Raw genomic sequence first — 25,081 nt, forward strand, 5'->3', positions numbered from 1 at the left:
TTCCTGCTCCTCTGATGCTGCTTGGCCTGCTGTGTTCATCCAGCTCTGCACCTTGTTATCTCAGATTCTCCAGCATCTGCAGTTCCTACTATCTCAAATGATTTTTTAATACTTGGTAGCTGTGCCTTTAGGGGCCAAAGCCTGAAGTTCTAGAAATCCCTCCATTAGCTTCTTTTCTCTCTTGCAAGACTACTATTTGGACCAAACTTTTGGCCTTTTGCCTTGTTATCTCTCACTGTGGTTCTGTCTAATTTCAGTTGGTAACAATTATAATCAATCACGTTGGAGCATTTTACAACATTAACAACAGATGAAAGTTGTAACTGTTGTTACTAACAAACAGGCTTTCTGACCAGAGATTATCCCCAGATGACCAAAGAATCATTTGTATGGCAGACTAACTTTGAGGCTTTAAAGGCCAGTATCATTAGTGGCATCCATATTTTGCAAAGTCTATTGCCAGAGTTCATGCCTCATCTTCCTAAAGCAATGATCAAGGTATCATGTTTGACAATCAACTCATTAACAAAAGCACTGAAAATCTTAACCCAAAGTCCTTGGTTTCAATGCTTTTTCTCCCCCCTCTGTAGTGCCTTTACCTTTACAAAGCTGGTCAGTATGGATTCAGAATTGGATATTTATTTGCACTCAGTATCTCTTTTTTTATAGAAGCTACAATAAATAAGATTGACAAGAACAGTTGTCTGAAGTGCACAAACACACTAGAAAATGACTCATTCTTACCTTCTACAGCTCGCTTAAAGAAAACTTTGCAACTGCCACATGTAAGAACACCGTAATGACATCCAGATGCTTCATCTGAGCAAACCAGACAGACTTTGGCAGGTGGCCCCGAGGAGGCAGTAGAGGATGATGAGCTTCCTTCAGATTTCAGATCAGTGCTGGAATAAAATAGGTTTCAGTTCAAATAAAATTAGCCAGATTAGCAAGCATTAAAATTCAAATACAAGTGTTTGAATGTAAACTGTCTCTCGTTAAATTTGTATCAGATGCCAGTGACATTTTATCTGGCACTAATACAATTTAGTTCTCTGAAAGGACTATTCCAAAATCCAATATTTAAACAATTATCTTGTGCGAGATCCACAAATCCATTACTGGGAATTTGCTGGCAGCATTACATTTCATTTTATGAAACAAATCAAACTTTGAACTTTTCTATTTGAGAATCCTTTTTTCAGACTTTCCACGAGCTGTGACAAGTACTGTTTAGGGGTATTCTTTCAAGACCATGCTGTTTCATTATTCTCCTCCTTTCAATATGTTAAGTACATACTTGTTCTACCTCTGATCCCCAGCTCCAAATAATTGATACTGAACTCCTACAGTCAATTCTGTTAAATGCCAAATTAACACATCTTAAAACCACAAGTTATGTTATTTTTCTAACCTTCCTTTATGTCTATACTTTGGCTTTTATCTAGTTCAGATTTACTTCCTGACTGCCTCTTGAAAGCAGACTTTAAATGAGAAGTACTGGCAGAACCAGACTGCCTCGTAGCAACTATAAATTTATGAAAACAGGAATTTGAAAGAATCACAGGCAATTATCCAAATATGATAGACAGGAAAGTGAATGGAATGAGGATATATCACATACGTAAGTACTTAGAGAACATTTTTTGCTACTTCATATGAACTGTATCAGTATGGTTCAATATTTAAATGACACAGACACAAGCATTCAAACGACAAGAGCACTCGATACTGTGCACATCTTTGCTGTACTTGTGTTAGCTCAATACTATTACAACAATGCCATCTTCCTCGAGTCCTTTCCCTTGTTGATGACACTCTGACAAAAAAATCTGAAAAAAAATCTTTTTATTTTGAATGTCCATCTCACTAGAGAATTCAGGACAATCTACATTCAACAACCTGCTCTAAAAACCCTGCTCCCTAACCCGTAACATTCTAAAACAATCAACATTCCAAAGAAAACAACTCTCAACATTCCAAACCAGAAGGCAATTTGCCCCATTTCCCAATGTTAACAGGTCTTTCTAAAAGAAAAGACCCAGATCTAAATCTTCAGTAAAACCTAAACCAGATCTTCTTTGGACCATACCTGACCTGTAGGACTTATCTGTAAAAATATTATCCTATCTACTTTCAACAGTTGAATTAAAAATTTGTAGCTATTCCATTAAAAAATGTGTTTGTTTATCTGGTAAGATGGCAGCAGAGCAAGATGCTCCAATCGGAGTTCATCCGCTCCGCCCGTTATTTTTCCTTTCTCCCCCCCAACCCGATCTCCCTTCTCCCCCTTTGCTCTGCCATGGACACCTAGCCCCAGCCTCCAAAGCGGGGTTGGCAGAGAGGCCAGCAGCCAGAGCAGGGATGCCAGCCACTGGCGGGAGCAGGGATGCTAGTGACCAGTGGCCCAGTGTGGAGTGCAGCGGCAGCGACCCAGTGCAGAGTGGAGGTAGTGGCACGGTGTGGGAGCGTGACAGCAGTAGCTTGGTGTGGGAGCTGGGATAGCGGCAGCCAGCGGTCAGACTACGTGGAGACCCCGTGTTGGTCCGCTGCAGACAGCCTTTGGAGAGAGACTGTGACGTTTGTCTTTTGCTTCTTATTTTTTTCTGATCTACAGTCATACTGTTCATGGCAGTAGTGTTACTTTTTTTCCTTCATTTGTCTATTCAGCACCTAGGCACAATCCTTAGTCACAGCTGTATCTAAGTTGGCATTGTAAGTGGTGACTTATAAACATTTCACTATACTCATTTGAGTACGTGACAACAAAACTAATTTAGTGCAAAGCTAATTCAATTCATATGAGGGATCTCTGAAAACTCTCTTGTATCCTTTGCCATACACATTCACTTCCTACTTCTAACTCTCAACACGCTGCAGCTACCAATTTATTTTTATTTATTAACAAGATGAAAGCGTCATTGGCTAGGCAGCATTTACTGCCCATCCCTAATTGCCCAGAGGGCAGTTCAGAGTGAGAGTCAGAATCAGAGTCAATCACATTGCTGTTGGTCTGGGAGTCACATGTAGGCCAGACCAGGTATAGATGGCAGTTTCCTTCCCTAAAGGACATTAGTGAACCAGATGGGGTTCTCCTGACAATCGACAATGGGTTCATGGTCATCATTAGACTCTTAATTCCAGTCATTTACAAGCACAGTTTCAAATTTCAAAAAGCTTGTTTCTTGACTCTTCCTTCCCTGTAACACTTGTGCCCATTCACGCTCTTTTTCACCTTTGAAGCTCTTGACACCAGGAAAATCTTTACTCTCTCCCACTCTAGTCCACACTCCTTAAGTGGCCCTGATCTTTTCTCAGTCAAAATGTCAGTCTAGACCTTTTCAGGTGCAAATCAAGTTTAGACATCCGTTGCTACATCTTACCAGATTACAACAAGCAATACCAGGCCCTGTTCTTGTCTGGCAAAATTAGCCACTATTTAAAGATCATCCTGGAAAGCAAAGCCCATTTATTTTCTTTACGAACAACCATCTCCTCAGATCCTCTTCGGCTCCCCCACGCAAATCCCTTCCCCTCAACCCCAACTCATTTCCAACAAGTGCTTGGAAGTCACATTTAACAGTCTTGCCTTCAAACCGAGTAGAACTTCCAAGATTTGCTCTTAGCCCTAAATGCATTTCTCCCATTTTCCTCACATTATTTCCATCCTTGAAGCACACTGCTTAATGTCTTGATCCTATTCTATTCAGATAACTCTTCATGGGCTCAAAAGCAGTTAACATTTTAATTGGTGTATTGCCCCCTACTCACAATATACATCTATGACACAGAGTTGATTTAAAACACAAACAAATTCTTACAGAAGTCAACAGGTTTGATAACAGGAAGAATACTTCCCCTGATTGAAACAGTCTAGAACTAAGAGGTACACTTGGTATAAGAAGTAGGCCAATTACATCTGCAATGAGAGAGAACCTTCGGAATTCCTCACCCTAGAGTGCTGTGGAAGTTTTAGGCAGATGGTAGGTAGGTTTCCAGACATTACTGACAAAGGGTATGGGGATAGCACAGGAAAATGTTGAGATAGATGATCTAATTAAATGCTTCCAAACAGCCTGCTCCCATTCCTCTCTCTTACAAAGTGCTGTCGCACCTCCCCTTTTCTCTTCAAACTCTTGGTTTACATTCCATATTATATCCATCTTTCTCACTGCTGTCTATTTTAATTTTGTGGTGAATGTTACAGTGCATTAACAAATAAGGCAAGCATAGAAAAAGTAGTTTGAAGGCAAGACTGTTAAACGTGATCTCCAAGCACTTATTAATGCTCTTCATCGGAATACATGAACATTCATAACAAGATAGATGAACTAGGAGTAGAAACAAAAATGTAACAACCATCACAAAGGCATAACTGCAAAGTTGCCAACGGCTGGGTCCTGAATACTCAAAGGCTTTTGAGGTTTTGTAAGTGAAGAAAAAAGGAAAAGGAGGTAAGGTTGCTCTATTCATAAAGGATGAGAACAGTAAAGGAGTCAGAAACGACCTTGATTCGCAGAATCAACACATACATCAACTTTCATGAAGAGAAAACGCAAAGGAAAGTCGTCACTGGTGGGAGTAGTTTATGGCCCCCTTAATAGTAGCTACAGTGTAGGACAGATAACAAGTCAAGAAATAATGGGAGTTTGTAAAAAATGTATTGTAATAATCGAGAGAGATTTTAACCTTCATATACATTGGTCAAATCAAATTAGTAAAGGTAGCCTAGAGAAGAAGTTTGTAGAACATTACCAGGATAGTTTCTTGTAAAATGCATACTGGAAAGGAACTGGCTACTTTAGACCTGGTAGTGTGTAAGGAGGCAGGATTAATTAATGCAGTCATAGTAAAGAAATCCCTAGGTAAGAATAATTAAATGTAAAATTCTGAGGATGAGAAGTGTGGAACTGAAACTTGTGGCTTCAACATAAATAAACAAAATTATTTTGATATAACGACAGTTAACCTATTTTCCCATTTCAATTAGGTCGAGGTAAAATGGCAGAACAGCAATGACAAATACTTAAGGAGACATTCAGAACTCTCAATAATTTCACTGAAAAATGAGGGAAGGATGCACCACCTTGGGCAACTAAGGAAGTTAAGGATGTTATCAATTGAAATAAAAAGGCACACAATGCAGCAAAGATTTTCGTTTCTAAAGAAGGGTCCAGACCCGAAACGTCAGTTTTGCTGCTCGGCCGGCTGTGTTCATCCAGCTCTACACCTTGTTATCTATTGTCAAAGATTACCGATAGTCTGTTTGGAAAACTTGAGTTTTTTTTTTGCAATACTCTGCTGATTTGTAATCAAGAGGGTGAAATTGAGGTAAACTAGCAATAAATATAAAAGCAAGATGGTTAAAGCTTTTACAAGCAGAAAGAAACTAAGTAAAAATGAGTTGCTGGAATGAGAATTGGTCCTTTACAGCACGAGAGTGGGGAATTATTAATAGGAAATAAGGAAACGGCACAGACTTTGAACAATACTTTGGGCCGATTTTTGCTATCAACGTTTCAATGTTTGAGTTGAACAGATGACGCAGATTTTAAATGGAACATTTTGAAAAATAATTTAATCAGAAACACAGGATTCCGCTATTTTTGCTGATTTATTTTGAAGTTGAAATATTACTAGTTATCAAAGCATACTAACAAAACAATCAATATTTGAACTAACATCAAAACTCATGATCCTCGAGAAGGTTCAAAATTGACCTCATCAACAAGCCCAAGTCTGGACAGTGACAAAAAAGATCACCACTTCTCATTCTGAAAGCTTGATACAACAGATAAATCAAAAGACCCAAAATAGAACAAATTGTTTGCATGAAATGGCAAATTCCATCATTCAGAAAAACACACGCACAAGCAGCTGAACACAACTTAATCCCTGAATTTCTGCAGTTACTAATAATTTCAATGTCACATATAATGCAGTTCAGAATGTACCACAAGACTGGTCCCACAACCTCAATCCCTAGTATGCACATTGTATATTAAGTAACAACTTTTGTTGTAAAAAGGTACTGACACATTCTTCATTCTGTTTGATTTGACACATAACAAATAATGCACTCCCACCTTCATGACATTGACCATCAACTGCAAAATAGGACTGACAAAGTGAAACCAATGCATAAATTACAAATACAAAAGGATTCTTCTGTTGGATTCACCAGATGCAGATGTTTCACCAGATGCAGACAACAGATGAATGCTCTGCTTCATCGGCTCTTATTATTTATTAATTGCTTAACGCTGAAGAATTTTTGAAATTAGCTTTAGTCAAAAACTCGTGTGTGTAATATTTTGATCTGTATTTTGCAAGATATTTCATTTTTAAAAGCAATTATAGTCTTTTATTTAGGATATTCTGCTCCATTCCACGCATTACAATTTTTTTTTTTTTTTTTTAAAATCGCTTTTCTTTTCCAGTTTTTTTTTGCCTGCCATTTTAAATAGATAACTCTCTGGTTCTCACCCTAATAGCCAAAGGAAACAAATACTCCGTCAAAAGTATCTCAAAACTTTGAATACCACCTATATATAAGCCTCGACATCATTCCTAAAAATTGTATACAATATCTAGCTGAGACTTAACCAGCTATTTGTAAAGATGTAGCATGACTTCTGTGTTTGTATTAGTTGTCCTTCTTTACAAAGCCAAACATCCCATAACCTTTCTTAACCACTATCAATCTTTCCTGCCACTGTGCACGTGACTGCAAGACCCTCTGCTTTTGAGCCCTCTTAAAATAGCACAGTTTAGATTACATTATGAATGTTAATAAGACATTATTATTTGAGAACTTGAGTTCTGAAGTGAAGGAACAATGAATTTTAGTCTTCAAACATCTCGTTCCAAAAAGCATCTTCCTAGGCAGCATGACTTGTAAATAACTGCTAAGGTGTTTGCTGATTTGAGTTTTAGGACTATTAGATAGAGAGAAAAGAAGCCGGAAGCAGGTTCACGCAGGTGGAAGAGGCCTATAACAACAAAAGTACTGTTATTAGAAGTCTCTAAGCAGTTGGGAAAAAGTTGCAAAATGCTTAGCAGTCACTAATATGAAAGGTCCAAAAGGTGGCAGCTTTGGAAGTGGCAGAGAGAAACACATTCTAAAGTCTTTTGAAGATATATGAGTTTAGGGAACCCACATCAAGTAAGTAATAAGTGAGCTGAGTTAGCAGTTTGTTTAAACACTCTCACGGACAGACATTAACATTTATTGGTGTTTTCAGAACCTTGCCTTACATAAATTGGCTGTCATATTCTCTCGAATTATGACAATAACTTGACTTGAAAAGCACAATTTTCTGCAAACAATTTTGAACATCCTGAAGGTCAATAAAGATGCAGTGGAAAAAAAATCTTCAATTCATATGAATGATCAAATCCTTCAAACAGAAACCTTAGTTTATCCTTTAAATGGCAGACAGAGCCAAGATAAGTCAATAATTCAGTGTGTGCCAAACAAACAACGTCACCTGTTTTTCTACTGAGAAGCTAATCATGAACCTAAGTGACATTTAAAAATGCTTGCAACTGAGCCAGTTCAGCTCTTTCTCCCCCCCTCACTATTTCATGGAATTCAGAAAGTGAACAGAACGTTATCATTTATTGCGAGGAGAACTGAATACAAAAAAAATGGAGGATACGCTTCAATTATACAAGACATTGCTGAGACCAGATCTGAAGTACTGCATACAGTATTGGTCACCTTATTTAAGGAAATGCATTGAAAGAGGTTTACTTGAATAACCAGGAATGGATTGGTTATCTTAGGAGAAAAACTAGACAGGCTAGGTCTGTAATCACTGGAGTTTACAAGTGTGAGAGATAACCTAGTTGAAACATACAAGATACTGAGGAGGCTTAACATGGTTGATATATGAATGATGTTTACTCTTATGGGACAATCTAGAACTACGGGGTTACTGTTTAAAAAAAAGCGATTCCTCATTTAAAATGGATGAGCCAAAACATTTCTCGGAGGATTGCGAGTCTTCGGAATGATCTTCCTGAAAAGGCAGAAGTGGAGTGTTTACACATTAAGGTAGAAGTTGATACCTTCTTGGCAAGGAAAGGGTAAAAGGTTATCGCTAGTAGGTGAGAATATGGATTTGACATTACAGATTAGCTTTGATCTTATTTAATAGCATTACACATTTGACAGCCCAAAAGACCTATTCCTATTCCTTGTTTGTATGTTCGTACCACCTTCCTGAATTGCTGCCATCCATTTGGTGTGGTGGGTGTACTATCAATGCGCTTCTAGGCACGGAGCTTCATGATTTTGATCCAGTGACAATGAAAGAACAATGTTATCGATCCAAAGTTAAGGTGATGTGTGACTTGGACCTGGACTTGCAGGTGGTGGTGTTCTCACTTTTATTGTATGATGGATTATTCCTTTGAAACATTAAGCAGTCAATTTAAAACAAAAGGCAAGACATTCAAGATTTTTCAAAAACTTTGAGGTTAGCTAATTTTCTTCATTACAAAGTCTAATGACAAGTGCGCTAGAATTAAATATTACTTATTCTGAACTAAATTAATCTTCAATGCAAAAATCATCTCATATTCAAGGTTTTTTTTAAATCTTCAAAACTTCAGGCTGTACATCAATTTAGGATCTAAACTAAGCATAGTTCCACATAATAATAGGTCAGCACCAATAAAACAAACCTTTAGGATAATTAGGTCGCACCCATGGTTTATCTTCTCAAAGAGGATTTTCAGCAACTACTTCAGCTGCTAAAGAACCTTGAGCTAAAATGCTGGATTCAACTGCATTAAAGTGCAAGGTGTAATTTGGAAAAGGAAATAAAACACAAGCTAGGATTAACCAGTCAGAAGAAGAAAAAAAAAAGAGTCCAAATGCCACTGAAATTGCTTGTAAGCACTTATCGATGAGGCTGCACAGTATTTTGGTGGATAGTACTCAACTTCATGCCCATCTAAAAATGACCAACTAATTAGCAATCAAGTTATTGCTGAGGAATTAGAGCATTATTGAAAAAATTATTGCACTTTATTGTCCACCTACTGCTAGAGGTTTGAAGAGGATTTTCTAAACACAGCAAGAGACTATCTGGGACATTTTGTCAAGACTTTACCATTTCTTCAGCAGTATCCTTACAAAGATTCTCCATGTACCTCACCTCAAAAGACTGAATGCTATGCTACTCTCAATTAATATAAATCACAAGGAGAAAAGATCTTAGTGAAGAACTCCCTTTTGGTTCTTTTTGGAGAAACACAAGGAGGACACAAGGTCAGGCAGATGTGCAGCAGGCAGTGAAGGAAGAGGTAGACTCCTCCCCTCACCCCACCACACCTCAGAGCAAGAGGTCAACTAACAGAAATATACATCTTAAGGGATCTTAACAGGATGGATGTGGAACACATCTTTCCTCATGTGAAAGAATTTAAAACTAGAAATAACTATTAAAAAAAAAGTGTTCCCCCATTTAAAACTGACAACGAAGAGAAATATTTTTCTTACAGGCTCATGAGTCTATGGAATCTCCTTCTCAAAATCTGGCAGAAGCAGAGTCTTTGAATATTTTTAAGGCAGAAGTAGATGGATATTTGAAATGGAGGAAATGGTTACAAAACAGAAGTTAGTGGAATAGCTCACCAGGTCTGGTAGCATCTGTGAAGAAAAACGGTTCTGAGGAAGGATCACCGTACCCGAAACATTAACTCTGAATTTTTTTTCTTCACAGATGCTGCCAGACCTGCTAAACTTTTCCACAAACTTCTATTTTTGTTCCTGATTTACAACATCACAGTTCTTCAGGAGGCAATGATTAACGGGGCTAGGAACGTACGTGGAAAATTCAGGTTGGCCATGACTTGACTGAATGGCAGAGTATGCATGAGGAACTGAGTGGCCTACTTCTGCTTCTAGTTCATATGTAACCTTCAAAGTTATGTCCGAGAACCTGTTTGCAATCTCTCTTGGTTCCTTAGCCACCATATAATCTTGCACAATGTGTTGGCTAGAATATAGAATATGTCCCAGATGTGATGACTGCATGATGTTCAGCACCATTCGCAACTCCTCAGGTACTGAAGCAGTCTGTTTCCAAATGAAGCAAGACCTGGACAACATCCATGTTTGGGCTTATAAGTGGAAGGAAGATGCCAGGTAATGACGAATTCCAATGAATGGAGAATCTAACCATTGCCAGACTTTTGATGGCATTGTAATTACCAAATTCCCCACAGTCAAGATCCTGGGAATTACCAACAATCAGAAACTGAATGGGACCAGCCAAAGAAATGTTGTGGTAACAGGAGCAGACCAATGTCTGGGATTTCTTAGCAAGTAGTCAATCGTCTGCCTTCCCAATATGAACAAGGCACAAGTCAGGAAAGTAATGGAAAACTTTCCTTTTGCTTGGATGTGTGCAGCTCCAACAACACAAGAAGCTTAACGCCATCCAGACCAAAGACGCTCACTCGACTGGCATACCAACCACCAGCTTTAACATTTATTCCCTTCACCACCATAAGACCATAAAGATACAGGAACAGATGGAGGCCATTTGGATCATTCAGCCTGCTCACTGATAAATTCCTCAATCCCATTCTCCTGCGTTCTCCCTAGTACCCTTATCCCCATACTAATCAAGGACCTATTTTTCTCTGTCTTATATACACTCAATGACTTGGCGTCCAAAGCATTCCACAAATTAACCACCCTCTGGCTGAAGCACTTCCACCTCGTCTCAGTTCTAAAGGTTATCCCTTCACTGAGGTTGTATCCTCAGGTCCTAATCTCTCCTACCAGTGGAAACATCTTCTCCACGTTTATTCTATCCAGACCTCTCAGTATCCTGTAAGCTTCAATCAGATCCCACCCATTCTCATCATTCTAAATTCTACAAATTTCAGACCAGAGTCCTCAACTGCTCCTCATATCACAAGCCCTCCTTCCCCAGGATCATTCTTACAAATATCCTTTGGACCTCCTTCAATGCTGGGCCATATTTCTTTAGATATGGGGACCCAAAACATCTCAACATTCCAAATGTAGTCTGACCAGAGCTTTATACAGCCTTAGCAGTATAGCTCTGCTCTTATATTCTAGCCCTCTTGAAATAAGTGCTAGCTTTGTATTTGCCTTCCTAACTGACAACTGAAGCTACATGTTAACCTTATGAGAATTCTGAACCAGGACTACCAAGTCCCTTTGCGCTTCAGATTTTCAAAGCCTATCCCATTTTAGAAAAAAGTTCATGCCTCTGTTCTTCCAACTGAAGTGTATAACCTCATGCTTTCTCACACTGTTTTCCAGGAATGGAGGGTTTGAGTTATAAAAATAGGCTGGAACATTTTTCACTGGAGGTCAAGGGTTGACCTTATAGAGGTTTATAAAATCATGAGGATCAATAGATAAGGCAAATAGCAAGGGTCTTTTCCCTAAGGTGCGGGTGCTCAAAACTAGAGGACTTATTTTTAAAAGGTGAGAGAAGAAAGGTTTAAAAAGGACACGAGTTTTACACAGAGTGGTTAGTGTGTGGAATGAACTGCCAGAGGAAGTGGTGGATGCAGTTACAGTTACAACATTTAAAAGATATTTGAATAAGTACACAAATAGGAAAGGTGTGAAGGGATATGGGCCAAACACAGGCAAGGGAGACTAGTTTGGGAACATGGTCGGCGTGGACTAGTTGGACAAAAGGGTCCGTTTCTATGCCAATGATTCTATGACTCTTACCTGCTACTTCTCTGCCCATTCTCCTCGCCAATCCAAGTCCTTCTGCAGCCTCCCTGCTTCCTCAACACTACCTGTCCCATCACCTATCTTTGTGCCATCTGCAAATTAGCAAAAATGCGCCAAGTTCCTTCATCCAGATCATTAATATATAACCCGAATAATTGTGGTCCCAACACGGACCCCTGCAGAACTCCACTAATCACTGACTGCCATCCTCAGACTCTTTTATCCCTACTTTCTGCCTTCTGACAGTCAACCAATCTCAATTCACGCCAGATCCTTGCTCCTAACACCATGGGGTCTTAAATTAGTTAGCAGCCTCTTGTGCAGCATCTTGTCAAAGGCCTTCTGGAATCCAAATAGATTACATCTACCGACTTTCCTTTGTCTAACTTGTTTGTTACTCCTCAAAGAGTTCTTAACAGATTTGTCAGCCATGACCTCCTCTTGACAAAGCCATGCTAATTCAGACCTATTCATACCATGCACTTCCAAAACCTCTGCAATCTCATCCTTAATAGTGGACTCAAAAATCTTACCAACCACTGATGTCAGGCTAACCAGCCTACAGTTTCCTGTCTTCTGCCTCCCTCCCTTGTTAAACAAGGTGGTACATTAGCCAATTTCCAGTCCTCTGGGACTCTCCCTGACGCCAGTAATTCCTGAAAGATCATCACCACCAATGTTTCCATCATCTCCTCAGCTATCTCCTTCAGAGTTCTGTGGTAATCCATCTGGTCTAGGTGCCCTGACTTCCAAACTTTTGTCCACAGGGCACAAGTCAGGATTGACAGAGAAACTTAGAAACCAGGAACAGAAGTAGGCCATTCAAGCTTTCAAGTTTGCTCCACCATGCAAACTGATCATGGCTGACTATCTCTAGGTCATTTCCCACTGTCTCCCTAAAGCACCAATGCCATTAAAATCTAAAAATGTATCCAAGACTTTCTTGAATATGTTCAGTGATTTCGTTTCTATGGCATTCTACAGTAGAGAATTCCACAGGTTCACTACCCTTTAAGTGAAGAAATGTTTCCTGGTCTCAGTCCTAAATGATCTATCCCATGTCCTGAGACTGTGTGCCCTCTTCCTAGACCCTCCAACCACAGAAAACATCCTTCCTGAATCTAGTTTGTACAGCCCTGTACAAAATGTAGTAACACTCCCCACTTGACAGGATGATTGCAGCACTAAGACAGACACTCCAGTCTTTTGACACCAACGAGGCCAAAACAATCTATTTGATGGTGTTTCTTTAATCACTCGTGGTACACGGGTGTCACTGGCTGTCCAGCATTTAGTGGATCCCTGGTTCCCCTTGAGAAGGTGATGGTAAGCTGCCTTCTTGAACTGCTGCAATTCACATGCTGTAAGTTGACCTACAATTTTGTGAATACAGTACCATATATTCCCTCCTCCACCAATCTCAGAAGCAGCAGTGTATACCATCAACAAGATGCATTGCAGAAATTCATCAAGGTTTTTCAGACACTACTTTCCAAATCTATAACCACTATTTTCTAGAAGCACAGGGCAGCAGATACATGGGAAACCATCACTTGCAAATCCCCTCCAAGCCATTCATCATCCCGTGAAATACATGACCACTCCTACACGCTGGGTCAAAAACTTAGAAATCCCTCCATAACTCTTGGGGTACCTACACCAAATGGTCTACAATAGTTCAAGAAACCAGCTCACCACTATCTTCTCAAGGATAACAAAGAATGGGCAATAAATGCTGGCTCTCAGCTAGCAGCACCTACATATCATAAAGGAATAAAGAAAAAATCTTGTTTAATACAAAGTCAAAATAAGCGTTAAACAATGAATCATAAATCACATCAAAACTATATATGGATGATGGGAAGAGGAGGTAGGCGATGGCCTGGTGATATTATCGCTGGACTGTTAATCCAGAGACCAAGGGAATGTTCTGGGGACCCAGGTTTGAATCTCACCATGTCAGTTGGTAGAATTTGAAATTAATAAAAATCTTGAATTAAGAGTCTAATGATGACCATGAAACCATTGTCAATTATCTGAAAAACCCATCTGGTCCACTAATGTCCTTTAGGGAAAGACACTGCCATCCTAACTTGGTCTGGACTACATGTGACTCCAGGCCCACTGTAGTTGACCCTTAACTGCCCTCTGGGATGCACAATAAATGCCACGCTTGCCAGCGACACCCTCATCCCATGAATGAATGATAAAAAAAGAATATTCTTTAACTGGCAGCAGCTATGTTCCAGAATTCATCTAAACATTATGCCTGGCATATTCCATTGAATATGCTACCAGTCCATGTTTCTGGTGCATTCACTATCTTTGGGACAAAGTACATCTCACTGCATTTGTGCCTTCAAGTTATATATCACATACCGTAAGAGATCACAAAGGGGTGAAAGCAGCAGAACGTGCAGATCACAATCATGTTAATAAAAAGGAGCTTTGCAAATTATAGGATCCATTGTTATGTAGAAATGTCAGATATAGCATTGACAGCAGAAATGAACAGGAAGACATTAGATATTGATCCTAAAGCGACAGGGAACATTACTATTTGATCCATAATGATGGTATTCTATGTTCAACAGACAAGAAGTTCTTTCATTAAGGAAATATAGCCAAATGTTTCCAAATGCAATAAAAAGGTAGACAATACAGAATTTGACAATTTTGTTAAAAATCAACAAAAATAGACTTCAGGATGACACAGGCTCATGGAAGATGCAATTTAATGCAGCTAAGCATGATGTGATGCACTTTTGGTGAAACAATATGCATAAATAGTACTGTATACATCTGGAATTTTGAGGTTGGCTTGGAGTGATGGGTTTGCAAGAACAGGTAGACCTGAGAGTACATACTCACAAATCTTTAATGACTTCAATGGCAAGTTGTCAAAATAAATTAGATGATTTAGAAAGCATATTATACTTGGCTGTGTATATGGAGTTAAAAAAAAGAAGAGGTCATGCAAAATCTTTACAAATTAATAATTTGTCACAATATTTTAAGAATTTTTAATACAATTTGTACTTATTCATGTAGATCAGTGGTCTTCAAACTTAAGCACAAGATTGCTTTTTGGGTTTAACTGCAACCTAGGAAGTACCACAAATAAAACACAGAATAAGCAGTTTATTTTTAGTGCCAGACAAATCTAAAACGAAGTATGTGTAAGTCTTAGTGACAGCTGTGACTGCACATCATCTGCCAATGCCTTGAAGTCTGGGTTGCAGTTTGAGATTGTTAGTCATATACATTCCGTCAATTGGCTGTGAGGCAGGTGCAACACTTGAACTTGATTACAGCGCTGAACTTCACTTGGAAGAATGCTGTCTCACAGAAGTATGTGAAGCCAAAGTAAAGCTTTAACGTTAAAAACACAGGATGATAGATTAAGTACTTTTCTATTTACAAGTGCCTAAAAATTACTGTCCTCTGATCTAACTTTTCACTCAATATAATTTTACATTACAATTATTTCCATATCAACTCCACTGCTTGGTAAACCTAACAATTACTGGAATTTGGTAGCCAACCCATCGGTATCTACGTGAAGGAATGTATCCATGACAAACATGCCAATTTGTTCGATTAGATCCAATTAGACCGAATGTCTCTGCTAACGTCTTCAGATATGCACAGACATGCTCTGGGTGAAACTATGTTTTGACTATCCGTGATATGTGTGCGCGCACGTTTCCATGTGTGTACACGTACATGTACGTATGTATGTGCATGAGTGAGTGTGTGCGCGCATGTGCGTATATGCATGCATGTGCCTGTATATAGGAGGAAGAGGAGGAGGAGGAGGAGGAGGAGGAGGAGGAGGAGGAACCTTTCCTGCTGTTGAAAGCTTTGCTATCATGTCTGTAAGGAACCTTAAGTCAAGCAAGTACACAGTGTCTGACAGCTCACTGCACACTTCACACTTCATTTAAGAAATGCGGCGATTTCAGACATCAGATCTAAAAGCTGTTGTAGGACTGTTCCTGACTTTAACTACCTCACATCAGTATGGAGGATTAGTTCACCATAGTGCTGCCTATGTTTGTTGAGTAAGGATTTAAACAAGCGGTGGGCTCTTGTTCAACTCGGGTTTACAGTCTTAACAACTTCCATGTGAGAAAAGTCCATACCTTTACTCACTAACACTTGTTGCTGGACTACACAGTGGTAATGGACAAAGGGGCAGAAATCAGAATCGTTACTGCAAAAATGCAACAAAGCTCACATCAGTGGTCAGCATTACTAGTGCACTATCAGTTATGATGGAAACCCATTTTTTGGTTGAAATATTGTTCTCAAGCATGTGCCATCATTACTTGTTCTCTTTAAAAGGCCAAGAGGAGAACACTTCTCCAGTTATATCCTTTTAAAAAAAAAATGCACACAAAAACAACCAGCTGTGCTGTGTTGGTCTTGCTGATAAATTCATCAAACTGCCATGAGAAGCATTTGCAGTCCTGCTGTAGTTGCTGAAAGACAGCTCTGGACAAAGATTCCACTCATCTTGCTACTGTGGAAGCACCAAGTGACATGCTTTGGATTGTCTTTATTATTTCTTCTTTTTTCTTAAAGTCTTTGAATAAACAATCAACGGCTATAGTTGCTGCTTCAATTACCTTGCCAGCTGTGAATGATTTCTGTGTTAAGCCAGAAGATTGCACCAAATGTTTCCTCATTGCAGACTTTCAAAACAGCTTTCAGCATATCCACTTTCTTTGTACAAAGCATACGATTCAAAGGAAACCTATTTGTGTATTTACTGTGCATCATTGTGCGGTGTTATTCCAAATCCTCCATTTCGCTTACCAATATTCTTTGGTGACCTTTAAGTAAATGCTGTCATTGTTTACAATTGTGAACGAATTCATTTTCCCATTCCACATCGAAGTTGTACACTTTTGGTTTCTTTTCAAACAGTCATCACTCTTCATTATTGTTTCACCTTGTAGTTCACAACATCATTCTATCACTGGTCACACTGCAGGTAAGCCTCAAGCACATCCAGCATGTTGCTGGCTATCTTCAAGCATGGGGCCACAAAAGGTCACTTCTGTGGTCATGATTTGTTTCTGCGGTCCCTGTCCAGCTAGCATTGGTTAGATATTGGATGTGGAGCACGCCAATGTTCCCTATAATTTTTCTTCATCCTGCACAGACCTACTAGATTAGCAGCTGAAGAAAAATAATCTACAGGTCTACAGACAGCAGGCCGGAGGAGCAGGGCTGAAGTGCTTTTGCAGAGTGCACATGATCATGATGAACTGAATAACCTATGTTTCTAGCCCGTGATATACTAGCTTCACACATTAGTTTAAAAGTAGCTTTCTTGTTCACTTATTTGCACTGCCACTGTAAAAAACTTCACTCTGCAATGGTAGCCTATCTAGACCAAGAAGAAACATGGTACAATAAGCTAGCAAAGCCAGTTAAGATCATGCACTTTTCTCTGGCTGTTGGGCTTCCGCAAGTGGAAGTCATGCAATAGCACGATGATCCAACATGCACATGACTAAGAAACATAGGCAGTGACATCAACTACTGGGGCATGCACAGTGAGGGAACATGGGCAGATGGTGAGATCAACAGTCAGAGGCTCTGTGATTGACCAGTTGATTGAGACTTGTATGTTGGAGACCACAGCCAAAGACTTAGTGTGGCTTTTAAAAAGGTTTATAGATCAGATAAAGTAAACGTTTGGCTGCCAGAACGATATAATACATAATTGTACAATCCTGGCATACAATCCTGGGCTTCATGCTTTAGGGAGATGTCAGAAGTGTTGAGGGCACAGAGGAGTTCTAGCAGGAGATAAAGGGATTTGAGGTAATGTGAATTGAAGAAGCTGGTATTGCTGTTCTCAGAGCAGAGAAAGATAACAGACCTATCAGAGGTATTCAATATTATGAAGGCTTTTGGTCCAATAATCAGGAAGAAAATACTTCCTCTGGTGTGTAGGTCAGTAACCAGAAGATACACAATTAAATTAATTGTCATCAGAACTGGGGGTTAATGAGGAGGAATTTCTTTATACAAGATTGTTATGCTCTCGGATGCACAGCTTGAAAAGAATGGTGGAATCAGATCCTAAATGCACTTTTTAAAAAAAATAACTAGACTAATTTGCAAAATTATGGGTAAAGAACAGGGATATGCCAACAGATTGGAATTGAATAGCTTGTACAAAGAGCAAGCTCAAAGAAGACTGCCCCATGATACTTTTTTGTGGGATATAATGATTCTATTACGAGTTGTGTGGATTGTATGCTTTAGATCATTTATTGCGTCAAAAGAAACAGGAATTAAGACTTGAAAATGGCAATTAATAACTTGATAAGCAGATCGTTACTTTAAGTTTCTGCCTTAAAATCAAACAGTAGAGTTTAACATTTCATTTAGTTTAAATGCCTTGTTGGTGCTGGGGTTTGTATCAATCAAGCAAGGTCAGATTGATGCAATATCTCACATGAATCTTCAATCACAATCCGCATGCAAACAAACCAGACATCAATCAACTTTATAAATTCTGGAAAATTCTACAAACAAATTATAACCAGTGTGTTTTCTTCATGTTTGAATGAAATGAACTGACCTCCTCTGTAAATACAAAAATCATACAGGAATGTGGATAAGAGAAATCTCCATCTAATTCAATCTACAAAATTCCAGTACTTGTACTCAAACTAGTTCTTGAAAAGTTATAGATTTGAAATCTTGACCAATAATTTGGGGGATATTTTAAGGTTGAGAAGTGAAACAGTAAAGAACTAAGTTAAAAAGTAATTACAGCACAGAATGAGATAATTCAATCCTTTAAATCCATGCTGTCTTTAATTACAGCAAAGAGCCAATGTTATCTCCCTATGCTACCCACACCTGTGCAAGTTTGTGTCTCTTGAATGGCCATACAATTTTCTTTTAAATCACTGCTGTTTCCACCACCCTCATAAGCAACATGCTGCTCGTCATTATCACTTACTACATCAAGAATTCCTTACATTTCCCTCTCTCCAAAACCGTAAATCTGTATCCCCTGATACTCGTGCCATCAGCTACAGGGACAGATATCCTTTATCTGCCTCTTTAACCAACTCTTATACGCCTCTTAAATCTCCGTTGCTCCAATGAAAATAACTCCAGGTTCTCCAAGCAAATCTTGTAGCTGAATTCCCTCTTCCTTGGAGCCATTTTGGTAAATCTCCCCAGCACCCTTTCAAGCTTCCTCATATCCTTCCTAAAGCTTGGTGACCAGAACAAGATTCAATACTCTAATTATGACTTAACCTTAACTTTGAGCACAGTTTTCCTCAAGGGAGGTGGGGCTTGAACTTGTAGTCCACAGGTAGGTACACTATCATTATGGACCAACAACCTTCTCGCCTCTTCTCTAGTAAACACCAACAAAAAAAATTATGTCTTGCCTTGAGCATCTAAACTTGTAAGCCTCTTTGTTCCCTCCTAAGAATATACCTAGACTGAACCGGAAACGTTTCCTCCTTATTGTTTTGTAATAGCTTGCCTCTCAGATTTCAGCTGAATTTTACCCTGGCTAAAATCCCTTCCATCTCACTGACATTAAATCTTTTCCAATTTATAGGTTTACTGAAGTTTGTTCCTTGCTCTTCTTCACAGGCTAAATCTTATGATACAAAGATCACTCTTACCCAAATCCTCCCCAATCGACACTTGGATCACCTCATTATCAAGTACTAGGCCCAGCAAATCCAGCTTGCTAAGTGAACTGAAAACATTCCGGTCAAAGTCTCTTGAACACATTTCCGAAACTGCTTTCCCTTCTTTTTCTATAGTCTAACATTGTCCCAGCCATTACTTGATTAACTGAAGTGCCTCAATATGATTATTTTGTGGTTTTTGCTCATCTGATTTACCTGCAGGTTTGTTCCTTAATGTCTCTCAATATTTGGAGATCAGCAGAACACCTTACCCTCAACCAAATGGATTCAGTCATGGTCCCAGAAGGATATCCTTCACTTCCAATAGTAAATTGTATTCCTTAAATTAGTACTGCCAGCCATTCCTCCACTTCCTGGCTACCTTTTCTGAAAATTTTGTATCTTTGAACAATATCCACTCAGTTCTCACTATTTTTAAGGTATGTTCAGTTGTTGTCACCATCTCAATTTTTCACTCCACTATTTGTGGCTGCATGTGAAAAATAAAGCCCTTTGCAAAATTATGATCTTGTGGCAGAGGCTGAAGGCAATGGCCTCAATTGTATCGACATTTATTTGGAAGTAATTACACTTCATTCATGAATGGTGTTCAACAAGTAGTCTCATTAGACAAATGGAATGAAGGAGCCAAGAGAGGTGGATAGGTCAGACAGAACAGGGTGTAAGCAATGTATATGGAGAAGCTGATTTTTTTTTTCAGCCAATGCTAATGTTGCAGAGAAGCCAAAAATTGATCCCCTAGTGTTTCCTGAGGCTACAGGATAACATGCCATTACTGAACCTATTTTAGCAATGACTAATTGCATGCTTATATTTCCAAATGGTAAACCCTCTGATCTGGATAACAGTGAAGTGATATCAAAGGTAAAAGATGTGGTTTCATTTTGTGAAAGACTACGGAGATGATGAGGATGATGAGTAAGGTAAAACACCATGGTGACCAAAAACAGAGGACGTAATTTGTAACTTTATTCAGGGTCATTCCAAACTGGATGGAATCCTGATTGATGAGATTCTTACAGGAAGCTTCAGGAAATGTGGGCATGAATGAGACACATTAAAGAATTTAGAATAAAGGGAGATTGTCTTTGTAAATACTGCCCTAGCTTCGACGAAATCAAGGTAGTGTTTTTGACGAAGTGCGAGTAATGAGGCTTTCAAAGGCAGAGGGACAGTACCTGAGCACAGGGTATCACTTGCAATGTCAGCAAACACTGCAAATGGGAATGGAAGATTGGTATTAAATAATCTGTGAGAATGGAGTCAAAAGTTTAGGAAGTAGATTATGTAAATAAATTGAGATCAAAAAGAGCATAAGGAAAGATGGGAAGTAACAGTTGAGGAGTATTGGGTAGGTATCTTTTGGGAAAATGGAAGGTCAGAATAGTAGAGGTCACAGAACATACAGAACAACATTAGTTGGTCTCTGTGATGAAGTTTAATTTGAAGTAGATAAGTGTAGTTTAAAGCAGTCAGCCAATCACAACCACATGATGCAATGACTCATTCAGAACTAGCATTATATCTACATCATAACAGTTCCTTAGCAACCTTAAATTGAGAGCTAAACAAATAGAATTACTCTACTTAAAATTAAAGTGAAAGGGCCAGTTATGGAATTAACCTGTCTGATCACCATATATTAGATAAATCACAAAAGAGACATTATTTACATACATAAAAACTTATTTTCAAGTTTTATGATGTTGCTGAAATTGGTGAGGTTTTCTTCATTTCCAGAATGTGGGCGACATTACTAATTTCTTGTTGCTCTGGTGAAGGCATGCCTACAGTTTGATAAAACAATCCTTAGCCTCACCTGCACAGTAGCACACTGTAGGTTTTCAACCAAATGAATGAAAGAACACTAATAAAATGTGTGCACTAACATACAGGGTATCTAGGTCAGAATGGAAAGAATTCCAGCCTTCAAAATGATTTGATATGGAGCACTGAACCTATAACGGAGTCTTGTGTCAGGTGTGTCAGCAATTTATCTTCCTGGCTCAGACGTCAGATTACCAAGTCTGGCACAGAGAGTAGACTGCATTCCAACCTTCGATAAGTGTTTCAATTAAATCCCGTAAGATCCTGTTTAACTTTCTTCCTGATATGCATCCACCAGGCACCTCCGTCCAAAAAAATAAAAGAGATATCCATTTGTCAATCACCAGGAGACTGACAAAAGTCGGACAGCAAGGTGCCAGAAATTCTTGAAGTGAATCAAAATACAATTCCTATAGAGGTTTATTTTTGTAATGTGAAATCTTGAAAAAGAACCTTTAATTATTGTAAACACTATGTAGCACCAGCAACAATACAATGGCGCCCTCAAATCTAGTTACCGTACAGAGAGAAATGTCTGCTCTGCTAGTACATGCGTGCAAATTGTTAGTAACTATAAAAATCAGAACCAATCAAACATGATCTCATTCATTATGGAACATGTTGTTCCGCAGAGCCAGCAGTTGTAGTTTCTCCACAGCCCCGTACCCCATCAAAAACTGTGTACACTACTTTGGATCCAGACACAAACCAAGGAAAGCCTAGATTCTGGTTGCCTAAAATCTGTAGAAATGAACGTCTGAACTATTACACAACCTCTATTAGCTACTTGTATTTAGAGTACTTTCATAAGGAACAATCCTGCATACTGCACATTTATTTAAAAATCACTCAAATCAGTTTAACTCCAGACATGATTCCCAGTCTGGATTGAGCTCACTGACAATTGGCTTCAGGAAATGAGGGAAAATAAATAAAGCCAACATTTAACAAGAAAAAGTGGCAGTTATTTCCCTGAATATTTAATCACGAGATGTGAGTAATGCCAAGATAAAATTAATAGCCCAGCATAGTCATAGAATGTCACTGAATCCCTACAGTGTGGAAACAGGCCCTTCGGCCCAACAAGTCCACCCCAAACCTCAGAGCATCCCTCCCAGACCCATCCCCTTGTAACCCACCTAAGCTACACCTCCCTGAGCACTACGGGCAATTTAGCATGGCCAATCCACCTAACCTGCACATCTTTGAACTGTGGGAGGAAACCGGAGCACCCGGAGGAAACCCACACAGACACGGAGAGAACGTGCAAACTCCACACAGACAGTCGCCCGAGGCTGGAATCGAACCCGGGTCTCTGGCGCTGTGATGCAGCAGTGCTAACCACTGAGCCATAGATCTCAACTTCATTCACCTTCACCCCTCATGTCATTTGCTTCAAGCTTGACATGATGCTGAGTCTTCTTCTGTCATACTGAACTCCATACATTTGACTTTCTCTCTCTCTTCAGCCTTTCCAATTCACTCAGGGTATCTGGCAGAATTGGCATCAGCATTTTCTCCATTTATCTCACTTTCTATTGCCCTCCATTCTTGCAGTTTTCTTTTCTCTTATGATTTTGAATTTATTAACATCAGGCTTACTGACAGCAGTTCTATTGTATGGTGGAAGAAACTCTACCTTTCTCAAAAGTCAAACAGTAATGTTCCATTGAGCATTGTTTGGGAGGAGAACACAGCCTCTCTCTTTCACTTTCTCTCGAGTTCTAGTATTCCATGAGTCACAATATAAATTTAATTGTTTTACTCAGTTCCCAACATGATCAATAATATGCAGTCTCTGTATTAGAGTTAAAAAGATCATGTTTTGTAAATAAAGATAAAAGTGATTAGAAATTAAAATTACTCAATGATGGAAAACTGGCTAATTGAGTTTGTAATGTAAAAATAGATATGTTTACCCTCCAAATAAACACACTAGGTACAAGGAAAGAACCACATTTTTCTGTCTACACAAGTTCCTATTGAGGCAAACCATATTTGGCTAATAAGTCTTAGCTCTTAAGAGCACAGAAAAACATTCAGGAAAGGAATTTTCAGATGATTCTTGATCCGATGTTCTGGCACACAACAATAAATATCCCCAAACTCAAGCAGATGTTTCTGATTTGACAAAGATCTCAGAAACAGTCGCAATGATTCTTCTGGACATTCTTCAGAAGGACAACCGGGGTCACACTAGACCAAACTGCTAAAACCCCCTAGATTTACAGAAACAGCACAGCTGGCTGGGTAGCTCTTTCCGTTCCCGGGCTGGCCACCTAAAAATCCAAAACAAACAAAAATAACTCCAAAGCGAGTGCACAAGAAAGAGAGAGCACGCAAGAGAGCGCGTGAGAAAGAGGGTGACCTAGACCTGACTTTTAAAAGGAAAAAACAGGTAAATTTGGGAGAGATAGTAGGAACTGCAGATGCTGGAGAATCCGAGACAACAAGGTGCAGGGCTGGATGAACACAGCAGGCCAAGCAGCATCATAGGAGCAGAGAGGCTGACATTTCGGGCCTAGACCCTTCATCAGAAAAGGGGGAGGGGAAGGGGGTTCTGAAATAAATAGGGAGAGAGTGGGAGGCGGATAGAAGATGGATAGAGGAGAGGATAGGTGGAGAGGAAACAAACAGGTCGAAGAGGCGGGGATGGAGCCAGTAAAGGTGAGTGTAGGTGGGGAGTTAGGAAGGGGATAGGTCAGTCCAGGGAGGATGGACAGGTCAAGGGGGCGGGATGAGGTTGGTCGGTAGGAGATGGAGGTGCGGCTTGATGTGGCGATAGGTGGGAGGAAGAACAGGTTAGGGAGGCAGGGACAAGCTGGACTGGTTTTGGGATGTGGTAGGGGAAGGGGAGATTTTGAAACTTGTGAAATCCACATTGATACCATTGGGCTGCAGGGTTCCCAAGCGGAATAGGAGTTGCTGTTCCTGCAACCTTCGGGTGGCATCGTTGTGGCACTGCAGGAGGCCCAGGATGGACATGTCGTCTGAGGAATGGGAGGGGGAGTTGAAATGGTTCGCGACTGGGAGGTGCAGTTGTTTATTGCGAACCAAGCATAGGTGTTCTGCAAAGCGGTCCCCGAGCCTCCGCTTGGTTTCCCCGATGTAGAGGGAGCCACACCGGGTACAGCGGATGCAGTATACCACATTGGCAGATGTGCAGGTGAACATCTGCTTGATGTGGAAAGTCTTCTTGGGGCCTGGGATGGGGGTGAGGGAGGAGGTATGGGGGCAGGTGTAGCACTTCCTGCAGTTGCAGGGAAAAGTGCCGGGTGTGGTGGAGCTGGAGGGGAGTGTGGAGCGGACAAGGGAGTCACGGAGAGAGTTGTCCCTCCGGAAAGCAGGTAAGGGTGGGGAGGGAAAGATGTCTTTGGTGGTGGGGTCGGATTGCAGATGGCGGAAGTGTCGGAGGATGATGCGTTGGATCCGGAGGTTGGTGGGGTGGTACGTGAGGATGAGGGGGATTTTTTTGGTTCTTATTGCGTGGACGGGGTGTGAGGGATGAGGTGCGGGAGATGTGGGAGACACGGTTGAGGGCGTTCTCGACCACCGAGGGGGGGGGAGGTTACGGTCCTTGAAAAACGAGGACAACTGAGATGTACTGGAGTGGAATGCCTCATCCTGGGAGCAGATGCGGCGGAGGTGAAGGAATTGGGAATAGGGGATAGCATTTTTGCAGGAAGGTGGGTGGGAGGAGGAGTATTCTAGGTAGCTGTGGGAGTCGGTGGGCTTGAAATGAATATCGGTTTCTAGGTGGTTGCCCGATATGGAGACAGAGAGGTCCAGGAAGGGGAGAGAGGTGTTAGAG

The 25,081-nt window shown here is 40.0% G+C and overlaps 1 protein-coding gene across 6 annotated transcripts in view; it reads right to left on the bottom strand.

Moving 5' to 3' along the window:
- Positions 1–25,081, bottom strand: part of LOC109914885 (progesterone receptor) — a 103,097-nt gene that overhangs the window by 42,652 nt on the left and 35,364 nt on the right. For all 6 annotated transcript variants that reach the window (XM_048604029.1, XM_020514495.2, XM_048604031.1 and 3 more), the window contains one exon: positions 745–902. In XM_048604029.1, the coding sequence (XP_048459986.1) occupies positions 745–902 (158 nt within the window). The remainder of the gene's footprint in view (positions 1–744; positions 903–25,081) is intronic.

This window comes from Rhincodon typus, chromosome 12, assembly GCF_021869965.1.
Source record: "Rhincodon typus isolate 14 chromosome 12, sRhiTyp1.1, whole genome shotgun sequence".
Classification (NCBI taxonomy): Eukaryota; Metazoa; Chordata; class Chondrichthyes; order Orectolobiformes; family Rhincodontidae; genus Rhincodon; species Rhincodon typus.